The 22,015-nt window shown below is 40.9% G+C and overlaps 1 protein-coding gene across 1 annotated transcript in view; it reads right to left on the bottom strand.

Annotated features, from left to right (window-relative positions):
- Positions 1 to 701: 701 nt before the first annotated feature.
- LOC146369892 (ephrin type-B receptor 1-like) overlaps positions 702 to 22,015 on the bottom strand; it is a 130,156-nt gene continuing 108,842 nt past the window's right edge. The window contains exons 18-20 of the mRNA XM_084910377.1: positions 12,385 to 12,581; positions 12,117 to 12,275; positions 702 to 8,841 (exon numbers count right to left, since the gene is read on the bottom strand). Coding sequence (XP_084766503.1) covers positions 8,730 to 8,841; positions 12,117 to 12,275; positions 12,385 to 12,581 — 468 coding nt within the window. The 3' untranslated portion in view covers positions 702 to 8,729. The remainder of the gene's footprint in view (positions 8,842 to 12,116; positions 12,276 to 12,384; positions 12,582 to 22,015) is intronic.

Below are 22,015 nucleotides of genomic sequence, written 5' to 3'. Positions count from 1 at the left end.
CTCGAGGTGGGTTTGTAAGCTAACAAACCCACCTCGACATAAAGCCCTAAGTTGTGGGCTTTATGTCATGCTAGGCTAACCTACTGATAATCCATATACAGTATAAAATATAGTTGAAATCACAGCGAAAGACACACTGTGGAAAACAGTCAGGGATGAATAATAACTAAAGATTTATACTTTCATTGTAATGTCAACAAGTACACATACATTCACTGGCTAACGGCTAGTCGATCACAAATGGTTAACTAATGACTATACCCGGGATAATACCCCTTTTAAATCTACACATCATTTACAAAATGCATTTTATTTTGTATTCAACATGAACAGAAACTAGTGACGGAACCTATAAAATCATTAGAAACTATATACCGAGGTCCCACTTTTACACCCACCCTGGTCATTAAAAAGCATATAATCAGAGCATTTCCACATCCATCTTTTGTAATATGTGCCGATGCAATGGATACGTATGCTTCCTTACATGATGTGCTCATCCAAATCTCTGCATGGCAGATCGAAAATATCCTTTTAAGTCCCACAAAGAACTGTATATTAACCCAGCCTGTGACGAACTGTCCAGCTTGTGTTCCCCCTCTCACCCTGCGTCACCCGTGATATGCTCCAGCAACCCCGAGTCCCAACCTGATAAACTTTAAATTTCCTCTTCATCACAAAAGAGAACTGACTTCCCGAAGTCATGGGTTTGAATTGTCTTCTTTATTGACAAACAGTGCATTGTAAATGTAAGAGTCAGAAAGTTTACAGCTACAAACTCACGCACAAAATACAAACATTTTACTGTACACTGAACAGCACTCACACGCACACACACATCCACACACACATTATATTACACCCACACGCGCACACAAACACACAAAGATGCACAGGCTTGCGCATATTCACATTATTTTACAGTATTATAATACATGACAGTGGGATGCTCTGACTATATGAGCAGTAACACCTATAACGTTATTGTTGGTAAACAGAGAAAGGCAGATGCAGCTGATTATTGAGCTGCTTTTTCTTTTTTCAAGAGAAATAGTACATTACATACATACTAAAAGGTATGGCAAGCAGTTCGAAGGAAAATAAATTACCATGAGAAAAACAACAAAGTGGAAATTTCTGCAGAGGGAGTGTGCACAGCCAGTCTGCGGTTTAAAGAAACACTTTGTGTAAAATGAGATTACAAAGCTCAAAAAGCTTAGGTTGCAACGCAAATATTTATACATTCGGGCAGAAGACATATATTGTCACAGTTTGGGGAAATATGCTCATCAGAATTCTTTGTATTTATTTATTTTTTTTCCCTTTTTTCTTTGTTTTTTTTGCAAAAGACTTTAAAGAGACATTCCCCGTACAAGTTTTTCATTATTTTCTCCTGGATTTGTGAAGTTACACAAATATTTTTGCAATTGAAATACTTCCCCGTCATTTCATAACTGCGCCAAATGATGTGGCATCCTTTTGGTGCCTAAGCCAGACAACTTGAAAGTCACAAAAAGAACTCAGTAAAGAAAGGGTCACACATGGGAGTCGAACCCTCGACTCTTGGATGAAAGTCTTGTGGATTGCAGACTTCATCAATCATTTAAATAAGAACGTCTCTTCCCGGAGAGCTTGAAATGCAACTGAAAAGAACTTGCAGTTGTAAGGGAATATATTTTTCTGAGTGAAAGCAAATGTGTTTTCAGCTAAGCGCTAACGTTAGCGATTTAATAACGACCCCAAATTATGAGGCTAACTTGCTCATCAGGTATGATAGATGTTCACGGTTTAGCTTAGGTAGCACTCAGCAACGAAGTACAGCTGAGGCTGATGTGAATTACAGCTGTTTCTCACTTATTTGGTTATGAAGAATCGGACAAATTAATCTAATGATGATGCTTTAAATGTAGCAAGATCACCACTCAAATTACAACTCATCCCGAGGGGAACGTGAACCAAATTTCATTGTGATCCGCCCAATTCACGTAAATAGCAGTTTCTGGTAACCCACAGTTTTGAATATGTCACAGGGGGGCAAGAGGAAAAATCAGAGGACCACCAAAGTCAGCAGACTTTATCTGTTTGGGCCTATTAATTTCTGCTGAGCATCCTAGAAAACCCCTTTCTGCCCTTGCAGTGTGTACAGCCACAGCGAGGTCAGCCTGATGAATCGCTGTGAACGACTGGGTGCGAGGAGCAAAGCAGGTGGAAAAGAGGAAAAGCCCATTACTTCCACAGCTCCGGCATAAATAGTTTGCTGAAAGCCCACAACAAAACAGTGCGGGGGTCTTTTATGTAAAGAATAGGCGCCAATATATCCTTAAGAGATGCAAGTTCAAAACTGCTGGAGAGAGAAGTGCTTCTAACGCAGAATGATTGCTTGCCTTCAAACTCTGAGTGAAAAAGAGACGGTGGAAATGCGGACTGGAAGCAGAGTGAGCAGTTCAGAGAGGCTGTGGGCATTAGGAGAAGAAGGAGGACAGCTGGGTAGAGCAGAGAGGGAGAGAGAGAGAGACAAAAAGAGAACGAGTAATCTCTCCACACCCAGCCTCATTTTTATTCAAACACAAGTCGAGCTTTGCCTTTGCTCCTCCACCCCTCTTCCCCACCCCGCTTCTCTCTTCTTCTGCTAATCCTTCCCCTTCCCTTCTTTCCCCTTCTATTACCTATTCCCTTTTACTTTTTCCTCCCCTCTCTTCATAACTCTCACGCTCTCATCTGGTGCCTCACCTACAGTATCTATTACACCAGAGAAAAAGCAGAGGAGAAAGAAAAGCAGCCCAGTCTGACCAGCTTTCAAAAGAAAAAAGAAAATCTGCAATTAAAAGATAAATCCACCCTAAAGCACTTAGAGGAGACTCACCCTGCATTTCTGGGCCTACTTTGTTGTTTAGGTGTCTACTTTTCTCATTTTTGTGCGTAAGTGGCTAAATATAGTGTGACGGCTACAGTGGAGTCTGAAAGGCAATTTTATCTTAAAGATCTTGCGGTAAATGTCGGGTTTTGATGACAGTTCTGCAGAATAACAGAATGAGGGCTTTTGTCATGTGTGCCTTACAGCAGCACTTACAGCAAGCAGAGCACAATGCATTGCAGCTGCACCAGACGTGGAGTTTTCGCAAACGAGATGGGATGTGGTCACGGATACGTTCACGTGCTCCCAAAACGATCAGGTGCCGCTTTATGTGCAGGCGTGCAAATGTCAACACGACACAAAAGCCCTGTGCAAAATGTATAAATGACAAGTGGCATATCACGTTAAAACAAAAGCAGTTCCAGGTCTGTGTTTTCGTACTTGGTATGCAAAAAAACTGAAGAAGAAGAAAAGAATCAAAAAGAGAGTGTGGGTCTGTATTTTCACCAGAGACTTCCTGTCTCTCTGCACACACAAACACAAACACATATGGGCATGCACAGTGGTTCACCATCATCTCAGGTGCCAGTAGCATGAAAAGAAGCGCTGCTGTGCAAGAGCGAAGGCAGGGAGTAGTGCTTAGGAGTGTTAACATTGCCTCTGTGTACTCGAGCCAACTATATGATGAACACTTATTACACTACTGTGATAATAAATTATTAGGCATTGAAAAGTAGTCTGAACATGAGGCTGCAGCATGACTGCAGCAGCCAGCATCAGCAAACTCTGCATGCAGAAGGAAAACTAGTCACAAGATAACACAATAACAAGCACTGAGTTTGCTGACTGACTCTGATACAAGTCTTACAGCAGTCCTAAAGTTCCCAATTGGTGTCTTTGGCAATCTTCTGCACATAGGAAGCATCTCAGGCAGTAAGGAAAGGAAAGGAAATTGAAAACTGGACTGCGTTTGTAAAAAAAATGGGGAAAATAATGAGCGAATGTTGCATACACCACTTATACACTGCTCCAAAAATTAAAGGAATGCTTTAAAACACAGCAGATATCAATAGGAGAAATATCATGCTGCATATCTATACTGATATGGACTGGGTAATGTGTTAGAAATGAAAGGATGCCACATTATTTCATGGGAATGAAAATGATCAACCTGCAGAGGGCTGGATTGAAGAATACAACTGACATGAAATTATGATGTGGAAAGCTGGTCTGCTTTGCAAAACTGTCATTTTGCTGACTCAAAATGGTACTCAGCAGTTTGTTTGGCCCCGTCTGCTTTGTATGCTTGCCTGAAATTGTTGGCGCATGCTGCTAATGAGAAGACGGATGGTGTACCAAAGGGACCTCCACCCAGACCTGGACCAGGGCGTAGCTGAGCTCCTGGACAGTCTGAAGTGCAATCTTGTAGCATCAGCTGAACTGAAAAATTATGTCCCAGAGTTTGTCTGTTGGATTTAGGTCAGGTTATCATGCCGGCAGCAGTGACACTGACCCCAGCCAAATGCAACACTAGTAAAAAAAAATCCAGAAAGATAAGGAGGGACAAAATATCCGTCCACCTGTAAAACCATTCCTGTTTTGGGGGTTGTCTCACTGTTGCCCCTCTAGTCCACCTGTTAGTCTCATCAACACCAAAGTTGCTGAAACTGATTAAGAACCCCCTCTACTACTTAACTGGCCAGATTAATAGCCCAGACGTTTAATGGTCTTGATGCTACACTCTGATTAAAAAGTAGTCCTTCAATTTTTTTGAGCAGTGTACAGCAGTGACAATGTAGCCACACAAAAAAGCATACCCAACTTGATGATCTATTTACCTCTAAATGGGACTATAATTTAGTAAATGAACATCGCATTATATTAAATAAGACAGTTTAAGGTACTTTGGCACTGCCTCCACTTTTTATACCCAGTGCCTACCTCTATGTTGTATACACAGTCTGTGGTTTGTAGTAATGACCAGCAAAGTCACACATACAGCTATGGCAAGCATAGAGGGGAAAACAAGTCACCATCTGCTCTGCTTCAAACAAGCCATCACACAGGACTCAACAGAGTTCAAAACCCTGTTTAAGGTTATTCTTCCATTTTTAACACTGGCTAGATTCTCAGCACGTAAAATGCTGAGTGGGAGAAGTGTGTGACCCAATGTGCAAGCGTATGACTTGGCAGTGAAGTGTGGTTGGTCCTGGTACGAATCAAACTCGGAGCACAAGATGAGTTCATTTAGTTTCTGCCAGCAGTGTCCCCAGATAGGGCACCTTTAACTGGTTCACACTGACAAAAAATGATCCCATCCGCAGAGCGACGTACGCCAACCAGACTGGGTCTTCTAAATGTCAGCGCTAATTAAACTTCACACGAACACGTATAAAATATCTCCCTCGTCCTGTCTTACACTTATTTTCTGCCGTGCTTTCAGAGCTACTTTGCCACCATCCACGACTAGTTTTCATTTTTAGCAAGCTGTCACTATGCTTCTTCGCTTCTTTGTGCATGCATGCCGATTTTTTTTTTTTTGACTATACTCTCTCTTGTTGCTTTTCCAGCAGGCGCACACTCTTCAGACTAGAATTAGTTTCTAATGTGGAACTGGGACACAGCGAGTGTCTTAGGCAAACTTTTCATCTTCAAACTTTTAAAAAGTTGACAGTGAGTGGGAGATATTTTTTTTCATCATTTTATTTTACCATCACATTTCATTGTCTTTGTTTAGTTTAGCTCGGCTCACTTTTGTGTGTGTGTGTGTGTGTGTGTGTGTGTGTGTGTAAAAATAGCAAAAAATGTCAATGATGGACTGTTTCTTTTGAAATAAAAACTTTTCTATAGGAGATAAAATGAGAAAAATCTAAAACTTAACACAGTTTAGCCTCAAGCTAGAAATCCGCATACATTACAGACAGCTCCTGACTTGTTTACATGCATATGCTCTCCTTATTATGATTTGTTTTTAGGCAACAGATTCAGGGTGGATTAGCTTTTAACTCAGAAACCTGCTTTCACAAACTCCATCTTTAACACTCAAATCATCCTCCTGAGGTTTCTCCAGGTATCCCCTCTGTGGCGAACACTTGTGCTTGAACCAAGACACGCAACGGTATAAACACAAGACGTGTCATAGATCACTTATGCCTTCATTGGGGTTTTGTTTTGTTTTATCACACACACTGACACAGCAACATGTGAAATGGTTCCCAAAACTAACATTTACACTTGCTGAGAAGAAAGAAAAACATGAATCGGAAGAGCAGACACACTCGACTACAGATGTTGCATAACGCAGCAAGATGCCTGTCTGTGTTGATAGTTTTCATTTCCTCTGCATGAATTTTGTTTCTTTTTCGTCTATTCTTTTCTTAGGTGGCATTCAATATGAGCTTTTAGGGCGCACTAGTTGTCTTGCTCTTTATTAAACCCCGGAGCCAGGGCTGAAACTGTTTTCTTTCTCTTTTTTTTCCACAAGCATCTATTCACAACGAATTATGCCTCTGAACTACTGACACGCTCCCAGTTGATCTCAATACTTCCTGATAAAATGCTCAATAAGCTGCTGTTGCCAGGCAACAAATGCAATTGCGGGCCGCGCCGTTGGAGTGGAGTTTCAGGGAAACAAGTGCAAACTGAAATGTTTGGAGGTTTTGTTTTTTCTTCTTCTTGGGTTTAAAAAAAAGAAAAGAAAAGCCACAGACCCCTTCAATGTCACAGTGTTCATAAATAAAAAGACTTTGGGGCATCCCAGCAGTGGCGAGCGGTGGTGCGAGACAAACACAAACACAGCATTTATTTATTTATTTTTTTGTAGGAGCCATGCAGCAGTGAAAGCGTGTTAAAAGCAAACAACTGTCACATCTGTCATCATGAGCCCGAGCTCGCAGCGGATGACAAATAAAATCATAACATCCAATCAGAGGTGCTGATGGGTAATCCGTGCACGCGTGTGACCAGAGGGGCTTTTTTTGGCAGGGTGGTGGTGGTTGGAGGCAGAGCGAGCCTGCTGTTGTTTCACAGCTGGTAATCCGCTCAGCGCTGAGATAAAAGAGATCTCCCAGTGCTTCTCCACCAGTGTGCCCTGTAGTGAGATCAGGCCTTCTTTATATCATATTTTGTTAGGACGAGCTTCAGTATTTAGAACAAAAAAAAGATAAATAAGTCACCAGTTTTGCCTCTTCACTGAAAGCATGTGGTATTTCACTTTATCTCTTCTTGTTTGATCTCTTTATCTCTTCTCTGACACTGAAAAGGTTGCCGTCTGCAGATGAGGAACACGGATAGGTCATTTCCTGTCATTTCATCTGCAAACTGACACGGCGGTATTAATCGGAGATGTCAATTGGGAAATGAGACTGTCAAAACGGGCTCTGACGGCAACGTGTCCGGCAGCCGGCGAAAAAGAAAAATGAATGAAAACAAAGAGTCCTGCATGGCTGCCTGCTGCTGAGCGATGAATGCCACCTGGATGGCGGCCATGACAAAGTTTAGACGGGAAGATCTGTTTCCACGCGTGGACAGAACATGAGCGTTGGATTTCTGGTTGGTTTTGTGCTTGGCTGGCAGGCGGCTTTAGGATTTGCAGCCAAATCACAAGAACACTGGATACCTTTGGTGTCTTTTAAAGATTCTCTGGACACCGCGGCGCTTTCACAACAGGTGCAATCTCGATAGCTGGTAATGACACAGTACCCACAGTCTTAAGCTGCTTTATTCTTCTGCGCCACCAAGCATGCATGCGCTTTGATTCCTGGCTCAGAAAAGAGAGACATACCACTATGGTTTGAATATTTCTAATTGGCTTTACTCAGTGGGCATTTGTGCTGATTGTGAAACATCATCCATTATGAGTTCTCTGTGAATTAAGTACTTTAAGTAGGCCAGGCCCTGGTAGCACTTTCACTGAAAGAGTTTATCTTTTCATGGCTGCATGGAAAGTACAAAAAAAAAAGAAGGAGAAGAAAAAAACCAGAACACTGAAACCTATTTTCTTTCTTTTTTTGTCTGCAGTCCACAGCACTTCAGAGTTTGCTCCAGTGATGATTCAGGCGGGGAAGAAAATCGTTGAGAAGTCACAAATACTCCAGCGACACTGAACTGTCTGTTGCTGTTAGCGAACGCAAACGCTAATGAGCAAATAGGAAAGAAATATCCCGTATCACAAATATGTACAAACTCTTCAATATGAAGATAGCTTTTTTTATTAAAAAAGGTCCCCTTTAAATGGTTGGCTCTTGTCAGGATTCAGATGGTAGCAATTTTTCAGGAACACGCTGAAGTAGTCTCTGGATTTAACAAGCCTGCTCGCGCGTCTCGTCTCTTATAACCCTTTTTGTCAGTCTTTTGGTCCGGTTTGTGCCCCTTCATATAAACGTCTGCTCAGCCACTTTCTTCTTCAAAGCAGAGTGTTTTGTGTCCTCATGTAAAAAAACAAAAACAAAACAATCTTCCTTTAATTCAAGATGGTTTAAATGGTCTGTAGATTTCAGTGATAGCATTCACAGTTACACTGGCATGTGGAAAAAGGGGGGTAATGATTTTAGAGCCTCATGCTCAGTAAGTTTTCCTTTTTTCTCCACTTATTTTTGTTTTTACTCTTTGTGAGAATAATGCATCTACACTGAATTTCTCCCAGGAGCCATTTTCGTTTTGGAAGCTAAATGGCGTGAAAGAAGTCCGTCCTGTCACTGGAGGACAGATCTGTCCATGCAGACACACAAATGGCTAACGATGATTTTTTGAAAGCGCGTGAAGTGATTGAGATCTCCAAAATCAGCAAACTTAATTGTATGAGCTTAAAAACGCAAGTATAGGACAGCCTGCTCGCTCACAGACTGCACCCAGGTCGAGTGTCTTCCCCGTGTGGCTACACGGATTCGGTGGGAGACTGATCATCGGCTTGGTGCCTCATCAGCTGCACGCTGGTCAGGATCTTCTTCTGGTGTCCGGCTAGAGACACTCCGATCCTCTGCAGATCTCTGGGAAGACAGAGATACAGATATGAGGTTTTGTCTTCATAACAACAATCAAATATAAATTGAACACTCCATGTAGTACACCATGTAGAAAATCAGTGTTGTGTGTGAATATGTGTGTGAATGGGTGGATGACTGGATGTGTAAAGCGCTATACAAATACAGGCCATTTACCATTTTACCATCCCAGGCCCTCTGCTACACCTGACCCACCTCCCGCTTCCTGTTTACTATCACTACCCAAAAAAGGCACAAAAAAATCAATTTTTATGTGGTTATCATTGGAACTGCTGTCTGTAGGATTGTAAACCAGGAAATCAGCACTACAGTAAACATGAGCAGCGCTTTAACTGGCCAAGAAAAGGTGCCAGTGCTCACAACAGCTTGAACATGTAGTAGAGTCTGTTTGTAACTGCTACAGAATAGTAGCTTGTGTTTAAGTAACAGGGAAGATACAGGAGAGGCCATCACTGAGTTATAAAGTGGGTGTGACTAAGGTGTAGGGGCACCCATCCTTGTTGGCACGATTGTCATAGCAACAACAACCCCTCACTGACAAGCTTCAATAAACTGCTAGCATCAACTAAGCTAGCTCTAGCTCAGTTAATGCTAATGGCTCACCACAACTATCAACTTCTGCTACACTTTGATATTGAAATGGACCTCGCTCTCTCGGGATTTGGAAAGCGATTTGAATGGCCGGAGGATCTGAATAAATGTGACTGGACTGGAAAACCTTTTTTTTTCAGGATTTCAGCATGAGCACCTCAAAAAAAAGCAAAGCAATGAATTCACAATTCAGTTCTGTAACGCATGACGTCACCCCATTGAAAGTGAATGACAGGCCAGAGTGTCGAAGCCTAAACCGCAATACACAAATCCTGCCTCAGTGCAGTGCCGAGTTGTTTAGATGAGCAGCTCTTATATTTTTGCTAAAAGTGGTTGTCAGTCAAGAGTTGTTGCTGCCTGCTCCAGTCTGTGCGTGGGTACAGGGGCACACATACACAAACACGGGCATGTTTGTGGGTTAACTTTGAAAGGACATTTATTGACATTAATGCATTCTCATGTCTCTTGCTTCTAAGTTTAACTACCGCAACTGAGTGCCACACTATTATCCGAACTGTAACCTAAACCGGCTTTAACCTTAAAACTAAAACCTTTAACCTAAAAAAAATTAACAAACTTTGAAGAGGTGCTGATCCGAGCCAAACTGGTTTTCACAAAGATGAGTGGACAAGTCCAAACTATATTTTTGACTAAGTTCTTATGTAAGGATGGCTTTGGTTTTCTGTAACAAATAACAGATTGTGGGTTGCATAAAGCTGCAACCCACAATCTGCCCGTTCTGTGCAGCCACAGTTTGAACTGGCACAATCACACACAACATTCAGTGAGTGTATCCTTAGAGCTGTCCTCCTTCCAGTACAGTAGCTTTGTGATTGCTTGCATGTTTGGCGATATCTGTCAGTGTTAGCTGTTAAGAAAAAAAACAGCCCTGGTTTAGACACACTCTGAATGTTTACTGCATTAGCATGTACTGTGTAATAACTTCCTTTCTTAAGTTGGTAAATAGGTACACCATCCATTGCAGAAAGATTTATTTAGACTGAAAATTTGAGGCATCTTGAAGCCCTTCCAGTTACTGTTCGCCTAAGCCTCATCAGAAATGGTCTCAGTGGAAAGGTGGCTGTCAAGACGCTGTGCTTTAGGGACCGAAACAGGGAAAAAAGGCTAAATCATACAAAACTACACAAGAACTGGATTGAAAATCAGTGACAACAGGTCTTATGGAGTGATGAATACAGACTTGAAATTTCTTGTTCAAATCATCACTAATATGTTCAGAGGAGGTCAGAAGGTAACTACAACAGTGAGTGTCTAAAACCATCTGCAGAGCAAAGTGTCCTAATTTGGGGGTTTGGGGATCCTGTCTAAACTGATGGAAATCAGATTTTTGGTCCACCATGCAATACCATCTGGAAAGTGCCTGACTGGCAACAGCTTCATTTTTCAGCATGACAGTGATCCCAAACACACTGCCAATGCAGTAAAATCATACTTGGACAGACAAAAATACACAATGGAACACTATCAGTCATGGATTGACCTCCGCAGAGCCCAGATGAAGCAGCGTGGGATTATCGTGACAGAAAACAGGACAAAAGGCATCCAACATTCAAAGAAGAGCTGTGAATGACCTTTGAGAAGCCTGGAGAACTATTGCTGAAGACTACTTAAAGAAAGCACAAAAAGCTTACCTAAGAAAGTTGAGGCTGTTTTGAAGAATAAACGTGGTCATTTATGAAGAAAGTCAATATTTATAACTATGTATTGGGCTTATATGCTATAATTTCTACTCATATTTCAAAAACTGCTGCAGCTACTCTCCATTTTACCAGCAAAATATAAAGAAATGATGGGCGGTCAAAGACATTTGCACTGTACTGTACATTACTACATATTAGCTATGTAATAGCAACATAGCATGGGCAGAAATTTGAAATCAGTACTATTTTAGAGACTGAATACCTAATTAAAAACTCCTAAAAAGTGACTTCAGGTAGGTATTCCCTCCATTTTTCTCATATTAGTGATTCATTTTGCATGAAAAGTATTTTAAAGTTCACTCAGTATTCTAACTCTGCCTTTATTACACCGTAACTGTGTTAAAATACACTTAATTAATCCCGTTGGTGAAATTTACCCTCTGCTTTTGACCTATTTTAGCTATTTTAGGAGTGGTAGACAGCCACAGTGTAACCAATGGGGACCAGCTCCAGGTCTGGCGCTTTGGTCAAAGGTGAGGGCGGCAACCACGGGTGGACTATTCACAGATAGAAAATTAAGGACAGGCCCAGCAGCTGTCTAAATGAATTAAAGAGACACCTCTCACACATATATGCAATCTTTGCAGGGTAATTCAGACAGGATAAAAGTGATCAACCCATTTCTTCTAATGACAAAACTGAAGGTACATTCATTGATTAAACCCTGCTAAACTGTGCAAATTTCTTTCATGGACACATTGCTTTTTATTTGTCTGTGATATAATGGCACTTGGAGCATTTTATACCATGAGGCATAGAAAAAATAAGGATGGCAGTAAGCAAGCCAGATACAGAGAGACAGACAAGTGTTCACACAGTCAGCCAACCAGCTGCCCCACCAGTCTTCCAACAAAAAAGATGCCGACTTGGCAGGATCAGCTAAGTGTGAGACTCAGGCAAAGAGAAGCAGACAGACAAAAATAGAGGCAATTTAATGGCTAAACCTACTCAGCGGTGATTTGCGTGACGAGCGGCAAAGAGGTGAAGCCCGAGCCCAGAAAGGAGTCTCTGTACTGGGTCATCTTCAGTGCAGCCAGCCAGTCTTCTACTGAGCTCACCCTGCTTAGGTCTGGAGCTCCACGGTCTAACAAGGGATGATGGGGAGGACTGCAGAGAGTAGATACAAGAGAAGGTGGAGTTTAAAACCGACGGAAACAGAGGGATAAGATAGGGAGAGTGTGTTTGTGTATGTAAATGAGTTTGTATCTCTGCTCACCCAGGGACCATGTTGTTGGTGCCGGCTTTGAGAGATGCAGGGTTGCGTATCATTTTGTCCAACATGCTGACAATATCGGGGAACTTTGGCCGGGCGTTTCTGTCTTTCTGCCAGCAGTCCAGCATCAGTTGGTGCAGCACTACTGGACAGTCCATGGGAGCTGGAAGTCTGAAGTCCTGCTCTATGGCATTTATCACCTAGGGCACAGCAGAAGAGTCACACAGGAAAAGGAGAAGACCCAAATGACTACAAAAGGTTATAGAAGAAAACTGCAGCATGATGTATATTTAAGGCTCACTGGTGAAAGCTTTTATAATCAGTATCTTTATAATAAAGCTTTGGCAAGGTTTAATGAGAAAGATGTAGCTTATTAAATCCGTGCTATTCCTGGTATTCTATTTTCCCCCTTCTAATTTGTACTTCCTTTGGACCTACTATTGTACAGCTTTCCTTCTCTCCATCGTTAACCTATGGTACTTTTGTGTTCAGGAAGTTTTCAAAACCAATCACATCACAAGGGTCACGCTCCAAAGAGTCCAGCTCTATCTCCTACCTGTTTGGGTTCTGACTTGTCCAACTGCCAAATTTTATTTTATAAACAATGTACATTCAATTCAATTTTATTCTTTCAGTGCAAAAGAAACAGAGTGAAGAAGAAACACTCAGTGCCCCCAATAGCAAACCAGGCTAACCGATCCAGCCCTGACTATAGGCTTTATCAAAAAGGAAAGTTTTAATCCTTATAGTAAAAGTAGAGACGGTGTCTGTCTCCCGAATCCAAACTGGGAGCTGCCTTCACAGAAGCCTGAAAGCTGAAGGCTCTGCCTCCCATTCTACTTTTAAAAAAGTAGAATGGGAGGCAGAAGCCAGCACCCTAAGAGCAAAGTTCTCTATTGGGGTGATATGGTAGCAGTCATCTCTAAATGATCTCTAGACTTTTAAACTTGAAGAAATGAATTAGATAATGATATAATCATAGATAATGATATAGCTCTATAGACCATTTGGGCATCTTAATTTGCTACTTTAGTTTTATAATTGCAATTTATAACAGTCACTGGCAATACAGACAGTAAAAAACATACATGTAGTTTCTTGGTCAACAAAAAGAAATCAACATGGAAGTAGCATAAACCTGCATTCTATCTAAAGGCCACCAGATGGCGATAGTTGTGGTTGCAAAAACTCTTCCGGTCCTCCAGAAATTTGGAAAAAGGGCTTTTTGCCTTGACCTCTGTAAAAAGTTTTCCCACAGAATTTTTGGTCTCAGCCACTTTTGGGATTTGGGTCATACTGAAAATATTGAATCTGTGTTTTTAATGTCGGTTATACTATATTTCAAATGGCTGATTATCTATGGTATGAAATAGAGCAGGGCGATATGACCAAAAATATTTATCATGATATACATTTGAAAATTTGCGATAACGATATAACTGACGATATAATTGACACTAGACAAAATACTTTACAACTCCACAACTTTATTAGTGCAAAAAAAACCCAAACAAACATCAATGTATTTTCACTTAAACAAGCAGCTGTTTTTTATGTGCATTAAAGTTATATAAAAATGTAACAGTGCAAATTCCTTGCTGACAGTTTAACCAAAAGGTATTTCCAGTGGAAATTGGCCGACATATCCTCAGCATAACCATGTATAATATCCACAAAACTTAAAAAGAGGTTATACACACACAATACGGTAATATTATGTTGAAGCACAGTACGTATCACTCCGCGAGGCTCCTCCCTACGATAGCCGTAATGCTCCGACAATCCATCAAGCGGTGCGGGTTCGTAGCTTAGCAAAGTCGTACTAAAACATTTGACAGATTTTCCAGCGCCGTGTACGACATAAAATCGTTTCGAGGTCAGTAAATACAACCAGAATTCATACATAAGGCACACGGGATTATAAGGGGCACTGTCGACTTTCAGAAAAATCAAAGGATTGATTTTAAGTGTGCCGTATTTTCCAAAAAACACGGTAATAACGACGGCCCGCTAGCATGCTCTACCAAAAATAGTGCTTTGATGTGTATCTGATGGACGAAAGCTAAACCAGTTCCAGCATTTTTACAAACCAGTTCTGGTTCATCCGATTCATTCAACAATCCGCTTTCGCCCTTCTCATTCTCTGTCGCCGCCATGCTTTTTCCGCCATGTGCGTATGAAAACAAAGGCACTGCGCATGTGCGTTTTACCCATATTCTATCGCGATATTTCATTTTCTTATTGTTGCCCAACATTATACCGGTATTACCGTGAACGGTATGATATGGCCCAGCCCTAGTATGAAACCTGAATGTTCATTGGCTAATGACTTGTCAGTCACAAGCCAGTTTCACAGTCAGACCAGACACTCTTTGTCACCAACCAAGATGGTAATGTTGCATCTAATCATTGGTGCTTGATGAAACATAAAAGACGGAATTCAGAAACCAATGAGTGATGTCACGTTAGCTACGTCCATGATGATCGCCATGGCTAATATCAGCCGATATGGTGATATTTGACTGACATATAAGCACATATCTAGTATCTACAGCGCCCAGTTGTAGGCCAAGGGATTTAACAATATATAAAAGAGTTAGCCAATTAGCCCAAATCAAAGCCTAAAGTCTTGATATATAGTATTGCACTGTATTTAGTCGCTTTTGATATACATTTGAGAAAAGTAGGTTTTCATAAATACGAAGGTTTGTGATGTGCGACATATTAAAGGGCTAAAAAGATCATCCCCCTGAGTCGATCTCTCTCGCTGCTGTTTGTCACTTGCTTCAGGCAGACCGCCATTCGGCAAAGAGTGGAACGTCTTCTGTGTTATGGCTCCTTTGTGATTTCAGTCGATAAAAACAGGCATATTTTTATAGAACAATCTTACCTCGTTCAGCTTTATTTAAAACCACATAAAAATGAAAACTTGGATTAGTTAAGAGGATCCAATTTCCGTTTAAGAACTTCATCCTGACACAGCGTGCAGTCGCACAGTATATCCAGATATTCATCTCTAAGCAGCAGTAACTTGTGCTGCAGTCTCAGATGTCAAGGCAGGTAGTTTTACACAGAGGAGCTTTTGATTTCATCACGCCAGTGCACGTACTGAGAATGATAAAGCTCTTTCAAAGTTTTGATTTTTTTTCTCCCTGTGAAAACTTTTAGGCAGGAATTTTGTAAAGCAAAGAGGTTGTGCTAGATGTGTCAGGATACCTTTGAGTGCAGAATATAATTATCCAGAACATCATGGAATTTAAAACTACCTGCCTCGCCACTCTAAAAATAATCAAAGAAAGGAAATATCACGTTTAGTAACCATTATCTGAAATTATTCTGCCCCCTGTGTCAGATTTGTGAAATTATTATTTTTTATTTCTCCCCAGCTGTAATTACAATCGTTGTAATGTTTAAAACTCCCATTGTGGTGTGCCCCGAAGGTTTAAAAAGTGCCTTCTATCATCTTTTATACATGTTCTGTCTAGCAGATTCAGACATCCAATTACTATCATCTTTCTTGTCATCTTTCACACTCTTTAGACACATACAATCAGTCTCTTTTTCTGCCTTATAAATTAAAGGTGGATTAATATATACTCAAGAGCCATAAAAAGAGAATAAATAGCAGAACTGTACTGATGACACATCTGAGGTAAAACTTGATTTGGCCTAGTGTTGAAGACTTGTCAGAGCTTTTCTGTTTATTTCTAACAAAGGAAAATGCAGAAATTGAATTAAAACTTAAGTATCAATACAACAATACTGAGGGAACTCGATGTTATTCTCGTGCTTTATGAAAACTACATTTCTTTACATTAGCTGCCGAATGTAAATGAAAATAGACAAATCCAAGTTAGACAACACTGGAGCATTTCTTCAAACGTATTGGGTCCTAGAAACTGCAGCTGCACACTGCTGTATAGGTGAAACACAACATTTTCAGAACCCACAACATTCTGACCTGCATCCATACAACTGCTGATAACTCTCCGCAGTAGGTAATATTCTGCCATCATGTCTGTGGCTAATGCACTCTTTCCTGCAAACCTGGCAGGAAAGTTGCTAGGTTTGCAAGGTCATGTACTGGACCTGTTATATATCTTGTCCACAAAATTTTCTAATATCTACATGTCAACATGCACTGCTGGTGGATACTAGCTGAGTTTGCCGAAGTGATCAGACGCTTCATTATATACTCCCCCATGTCTGCTAAGCTGTCTTCTTGTCTTTGATGGGCAAGGCTGAAACAACAAAACACAGCCCGTGAAAGCATGAAAGAAGAGAATCCCTTTGCTGTTCTGTAGTCTCAGAGATAGGCAAAGGTCATGCACAAGGATCTACTTCAGATTCTGTCCGTAGCCAAAGGCAATCAACAACTGCTGCACACAAATTTCCTTAAGGGCTGGTAGAACGCTGACGGCTCTTAGAAGAATATCTGACCCTGACGTGCTGAAAGATTTTTGTGTCTGCCTTGTCCTGACTGCGAGGAGCTATCTCATGTAGGCTTGTGGTGAGGGTGCTTAGAGCATCTTTTTCTTTGGTCACAGTGACCAAAGAAACGTCCCAACATTTTGGAGTAGTCTGCGCAATTGCGTCAGAAAGGAGGAGTTCGGTTTTCCTTGAGCTTGGTCTAAAATTTGCCCTTGCCGGTCTGGTCTGGTCTGGCCTCAATCTTCAAACTCAATGCCAGGTAGGTATCAAAGACGATGCATGTTCCCTTGGCTATAGAAGAATATTCTTCTATCGTGGGAAGATAGAAGAATATACACACTTAAGAGCTACCTGGTTGCAGACTTTATACCAGTGAGGAACCGTCAGTGATGGTTACTACCTATGGCTGGTTGTCAGAGAATGCAAACATCACCCGAGAAAGGCAGTGCTGGGATTTCTGACAGCTGTGCTCCTTCTGCCATCACTCAGTGCTACAGGGAGCGGGTGGTTCTTCTGACATAAGAACCACGCACTCCGATATGGGTTGAACAGCCTGGAGATGAGCTGTTTAGAAGTTGTTGTTCCATTTAGTTGAGGTAACTTCTGTCAGTGTCAGGGTCGGGATTTGTTTCAGCAGTCAATCCAAGACAGCAGATTTTTACAAACTACTTTTACTACTAAACTATCTCTATACCTCTATACCTCTGCCATCTCGACCACCACATCCCCACCCAGTGTACTGGCAACAGATTATTCAGAAAAAATGGTTGTCCAAATTCAAAAACTAAGACCCTTTGTCTACAAATTACTGCCTCAACAGTTATTTCAACTCACTGTTTATTGGTTCACAATCCCTGGTGTGTACCCACCCTTCCCCATCAATTGACCTCCACATCCACCGGCACACCTGCTCCTGTTTTTCTGCCCTGTAACCACAGTACTGCCAGATTTTCTGTTTTGCATTCCTGCCAGAGTGGTCCAGCTTTTTGTCATGTTATCCTGCCTACCTACATTTATGTATGACCTCTGCCTGTATCTGGACTTACTCCTGCCAGCTTTCGCCCCCTCGGACTCCTCTGCCTCTCCTTGCTTTGATCATTGACCTACTAAACTTTGTTTTCGCTCCACCTTTTGTCTGGCTGTGATTTGCACATCTGTGTCCAAACTTCTAAACTTCTACCTCTACAGTAGTGCGAGAATGAAATAATACTTTAGTGTGTGTGTGTGTGTGTTTTTCTTCTTTTTGTCACAATTCCCTGTAAATGTAAAGTAACAAGTCTGTCTCAGTGTAGTTGGAAGTCTAGCTCGCGGTAAGCTGAGGTAATGCGGTGCTTCTCCTACTGTAAATGCAGCACGGGGGATTTGTCTGTTCGCTGAGTGAACTCTACTTGACCCCGGCACACTTCTCGGGCTTTGTGCTGCATAAATTCACTTTAAGCACCACTGTCAATCAAAATAGCAGCGAATGTAGTGAAACATCACAGGTCTCTTTCATGATTAATTCATGTTGAACACAGCACCTGCAGTGGCTCCGCTGACAATTTCCCCGCTCAGTGTTCTTTGAAATTGCATGTGTGTGTAAGTGTGTGTATGTGTGTGTGCGTGCATGCCTTTACACATGTATGATTGCATGTGTGTGTGTGGATTAGCAGGGTGTGTGTCATATGTGTGAGTTTAGGGTGTGAGATTCATGCATAGTTAATGCCCCGGCAGACCTTCGTTAGTGGTAACACACACTTTCACCATCATTATACGCAGTCTCTGCCATTATAAATCTGTCTCTGTCATTATACTGACTGTGTCATTACTGCTGCATAGACTGCTTCTGTTGCTTGCGAGCAAGCATGGGGGAGAAGACTGAGGGAGCTGCAAGGGAGGAGGGGAGAAAAATGTGAATGTGTGAATGTGTGAAAGAAGGGGAAAGAGGTGTTTAAGGTGATATAGAAGCTACATGGGGAAAATGGTGCTCCACAGAGAAAAATAAAGAAATGAATTAGTTGTATGATTTAAATAAAGACTTATGTCTCAGTCTTATAGTTAGGATGGGGATCTTGCCACTGATTAACTCCTCGGCAGTTCATCCTACAAAGAAAACTTTATATATAGAGTTAACAAGGTCTAAAGCCAGGTAAATGCTGCTGGAGCGGGGCTGTGGTTTCCTGAAATAGAGTTAAGAAGGTGCTGATTGAAGATATTTACCTGGGGTAATAAACACACTAGAAGCTGCTTGGCAGATTTTCTGCGGCAATAAAATGTATTTTAAAGTTTTGACTCGAGCAAAACTGGAAGCTTGTAAAATCCCCAGCCTCCTTTGTGTCAAAGTAATTAGATATATCATTTGAAAAAGCTAGAATTTGGATTTAAAGCTTCAGTGATTTGAAGTGGGTTTTAGTGCTGTAACTATAATCTGCGCATCATGTTTCTTCTCAGAACAGAAACTTAAAAATAAAAACGTCAGCAGTCCAGTCTTGTGGAACCTTCATTTTCATGGACTGCACTGCATCCCCTTTAGGGTTTTACAGTTAAATTGAATTCTCGTGCTGCACAATAATGTTTAATATTTAGTATTTACTGTTACATTCCCATAGATCATCGTGATGTTGTTTATTATGTTGCTCTTTTTTTTTTCTTCTGCTTGTTCTCTCTTTTTTCTTTCTCAACAGGTGATCCAGGTGATTGATATTTATATTTTTTGTCTGCTTATTTTGTTGTTTTTTGTTGTTTTTGCCCTTTATCCCCGTCCCTCTTCCCCGCTGTTTTTCTTTCCCTTCCTTTCTCCCCTTTCTTTTCCCCAGTCAAGTCTGTCCCGTATTTAACAAGTGAAAATAAAATAAAATAAACAATAAAAGGTGAATCAAATAGACCATTACGGCAAGGCTGGGATGGACCATTTGGTAAAGTAAATCCGTTGGGCATCTTTCTTCGCCTTTAGACAATAATTCTGATGGCAAAAGAGCCAAACGGGACAGGCAAGAAAATAAATAAATAAAAATAAAAAAAATAATAAATTGAATTCTCACCCTAAAGAAAGTACAAGTGTTTCTGGCACCACTTTATAATAACCATTAAATATATAACAGTACTCCTTTACAGTTTAAAAAAACAACAATAAAATGAGGTGAAATGATATTTCCTAATTGGCTAACTGGTCTGTTATCTGAATGGTTACTGTAAAGTTATAAATGGTTAACAAATACTGAATCCAGAGTCATTATTTTGACAGCTGTGATGACGGTAAAACAGATTTTAAAACATATTTAAATAAGGTTGATTATCTTGTTAATAATTCCACCTCCTCACTACGTACGACTCTGGATACTGTAGCTCCAGTGAAAACTAAGGTCTCTAATCAGAAGTACCTGACTCCGTGGTATAATTCTCAAACACGTACCCTAAAGCAGATGACTCGTAATCTGGAGAGGAAATGGCGTGTCACAAATTTAGAGGATCATCATTTAGCCTGGAGAAATAGTTTGCTGCTTTATAAGAAAGCCCTCCGCAAAGCCAGAACATCTTACTATTCATCACTGATTGAAGAAAATAAGAACAACCCCAGGTTTCTCTTCAGCACTGTAGCCAGGCTGACAAAGAGTCAGAGCTCTGTTGAGCCAACCATCCCTTTAACGTTAACTAGTAATGACTTCATGAACTTCTTCACAAATAAAATTTTTATCATTAGAGAAAAAATTACCAGTAATCATCCCACAGATGTAATATTATCTACAGCTACTCTTAGTACCATTGATGTTAAGTTAGACTCTTTTTCTCCAATTGATCTTTCTGAGTTAACTTCAATAATTACTTCCTCCAAACCATCAACGTGTCTTTTAGACCCCATTCCTACAAAACTGCTCAAAGAAGTCCTGCCATTGATTAATTCTTCGATCTTAAATATGATCAACCTATCTCTAATGGTCGGCTATGTACCACAGGCCTTCAAGCTGGCTGTGGTTAAACCTTTACTCAAAAAGCCATCTCTAGACCCAGCAGTCTTAGCTAATTATAGGCCAATCTCCAACCTTCCTTTCATATCAAAAATCCTTGAAAGAGTAGTTGTCAAACAGCTAACAGATCATCTGCAGAGGAATGGTTTATTTGAAGAGTTTCAGTCAGGTTTCAGAGCTCATCACAGCTCAGAAACAGCTTTAGTGAAGGTTACAAATGATCTTCTTATGGCCTCTGACAGTGGACTCATCTCTGTGCTTGTCCTGCTAGACCTCAGTGCAGCGTTCGATACTGTCGACCATAATATCCTATTAGAGCGATTAGAACATGCTGTAGGTATTACAGGTACTGCACTGCAGTGGTTTGTATCATATCTATCTAATAGACTCCAATTTGTGCATGTAAATGGAGAGTCCTCTTCACCCACTGAGGTTAATTATGGAGTTCCACAGGGTTCAGTGCTAGGACCAATTCTGTTTACATTATACATGCTTCCCTTAGGCAGCATCATTAGAAGACATAGCATACATTTTCACTGCTATGCAGATGACACCCAGCTCTATCTGTCCATGAAGCCAGATAACACACACCAATTAGTTAAACTGCAGGAATGTCTTAAAGACATAAAGACCTGGATGGCCGCTAACTTTCTGCTTCTTAATTCAGATAAAACTGAGGTTATTGTACTCGGCCCTGAAAATCTTAGAAATATGGTATCTAACCAGATTCATACTCTGGATGGCATTACCTTGGCCTCCAGTAACGCTGTGAGGAACCTTGGAGTCATTTTTGACCAGGACATGTCCTTCAACGCACATATTAAACAAATATGTAAGACTGCTTTCTTCCATTTGCGCAACATCTCTAAAATTAGAAATATCCTGTCTCAGAGTGACGCTGAAAAACTAGTTCATGCATTTATTACTTCCAGGCTGGACTACTGTAATTCATTATTATTAGGATGTCCAAAAAACTCACTGAAAAGCCTTCAGCTAATCCAAAATGCTGCAGCAAGAGTACTGACAGGGACTAGAAGGAGAGAGCATATTTCTCCTGTTTTGGCTTCCCTTCATTGGCTTCCTGTTAAATCCAGAATTGAATTCAAAATCCTGCTCCTCACATACAAGGTCTTAAATAATCAGGCCCCATCTTATCTTAATGACCTTGTAGTACCATATCACCCTATTAGAGCACTTCGCTCTCGCTCTGCAGGCCTACTTGTTGTTCCTAGAGTATTTAAAAGTAGAATGGGAGGCAG

This window comes from Perissodus microlepis, chromosome 17, assembly GCF_051167445.1.
Source record: "Perissodus microlepis isolate ML-2025 ecotype Zambia chromosome 17, ASM5116744v1, whole genome shotgun sequence".
Taxonomy (NCBI): domain Eukaryota; kingdom Metazoa; phylum Chordata; class Actinopteri; order Cichliformes; family Cichlidae; genus Perissodus; species Perissodus microlepis.
This window is presented reverse-complemented; position numbering and strand designations above follow the sequence as displayed.